Source organism: Orcinus orca, chromosome 4 (assembly GCF_937001465.1).
Source record: "Orcinus orca chromosome 4, mOrcOrc1.1, whole genome shotgun sequence".
NCBI classification, from domain to species: Eukaryota; Metazoa; Chordata; class Mammalia; order Artiodactyla; family Delphinidae; genus Orcinus; species Orcinus orca.
Window position 1 is genome coordinate 45018408 of NC_064562.1, and position 1685 is coordinate 45020092.

General features: G+C 40.2%; 1 protein-coding gene across 1 annotated transcript; it reads left to right on the top strand.

Moving 5' to 3' along the window:
• The first annotated feature begins 273 nt into the window (after positions 1-273).
• On the top strand, positions 274-1456 carry LOC101281530 (proliferating cell nuclear antigen-like). The gene is given in 2 exon segments (XM_033406444.2): positions 274-1107; positions 1110-1456. Coding segments are annotated over 2 exon segments (783 nt in total). The 5' UTR covers positions 274-365; the 3' UTR covers positions 1151-1456.
• Positions 1457-1685: the final 229 nt, after the last annotated feature.

Sequence of the window (1685 nt, forward strand, 5' to 3'; positions counted from 1 at the left end):
GAATATAAGTTGCTGAAGACACAGAATCTTGATAACGTATCTTAAAAACAGATTTAGTAACATAATGCATTTATTTTGATTGTTTTCAAAATTTAAAAATCATAATTTCAAAAAGAGTTCATAAATTCTCCTGATATAATCTAATATATTTAAAATAAACTTTAGAGGACTTCCCTGGTAGCGCAGTGGTTAAGAATCTGCCTGCCGATTAAATTGCTGCAGGCGCTGCGGGCTGGTTGTGGGCTTTCTCCGTCTCAAGCGTTCGTGAGTTAGTTCCGCCGCTCGTTCTCATCTTCTGAAGCCTAAACCGGCTACATCTTCCTCCTTCCTTCCGCCAGCAGCCGTGTCATTGCGACTCCGCCACCATGTTCGAGGCGCGCCTGGTCCAGGGCTCCATCTTGAAGAAGGTGCTTGAGGCGCTTAAGGACCTCATCAACGAGGTCTGCTGGGACATCAGCTCGAGCGGCGTGAACCTGCAGAGCATGGACTCGTCCCATGTCTCTTTGGTGCAGCTCACCCTGCGCTCCGAGGGCTTCGACACGTACCGCTGCGATGGCAACTTGGCCATGGGCGTGAACCTCACCAGCATGTCCAAAATACTGAAATGTGCTGGCAATGAAGACATCATTACACTAAGGGCTGAAGATAATGCGGACACCTTGGCACTTGTATTTGAAGCTCCAAATCAAGAAAAGGTTTCAGACTATGAAATGAAGTTAATGGATTTAGTTGTTGAACAACTTGGAATTCCAGAACAAGAGTACAGCTGTGTAGTAAAGATGCCTTCTGGTGAATTTGCACGTATATGCCGAGATCTCAGTCATATTGGAGATGCTGTTGTAATTTCCTGTGCAAAAGATGGAGTGAAATTTTCTGCAACTGGAGAACTTGGAAATGGAAATATTAAGTTGTCACAAACGAGTAATGTTGATAAAGAAGAGGAGGCTGTTACCATAGACATGAATGAACCAGTTCAGCTAACTTTTGCACTGAGGTACCTGAACTTCTTTACAAAAGCCACTCCACTCTCTCCTACAGTAACACTCAGTATGTCTGCAGATGTACCCCTTGTTGTAGAGTATAAAATTGCTGATATGAGACATTTAAAGTATATTTGGCTCCCAAGATCGAGGATGAAGAAGGATCTTAGACATTCTTAAAATTCAAGGAAATAAAACTAAGCTCTTTGAGAACTGTTTCTGAGATGCTCGCACATACTTAAGTCTGTTTTGTCTTTGTACCTCTGAGTACATATGTAGATATTGTTTTCTGTAAATAACTTTTTTTTTTCTCCATTCTCTACAGTTTGTTCAAAGAGTAAAGTCCAAAGTCAAATCTGGTCTTGTTAACCGAGTAATAACTTTGCCTTACCTAGGAATACTCCTTATAATTTTTATAAACAAAAGGGTTTTGACTCTAAATGCAGTTTTAAGTATTGTTTTCAATTTAAATAAAAGTCATTTGAATTTCAAGCATCACAGGACAGTGCCTTCATTTGGACCACGATGGTTGCAAGTATCCTAGAGAATTCACAATTCAAGCAGCTCATGTAAATGAGCTTATTTTTTCAGTCTAGAGCAGGTTGATATGACATTAGATACAGTGATAAAAAGTATTCCAGATACAGCAGGTGACAAAGTATCTTGGGGGATTCATTTGCCAAACTTATTTTGGTATTCTGACTT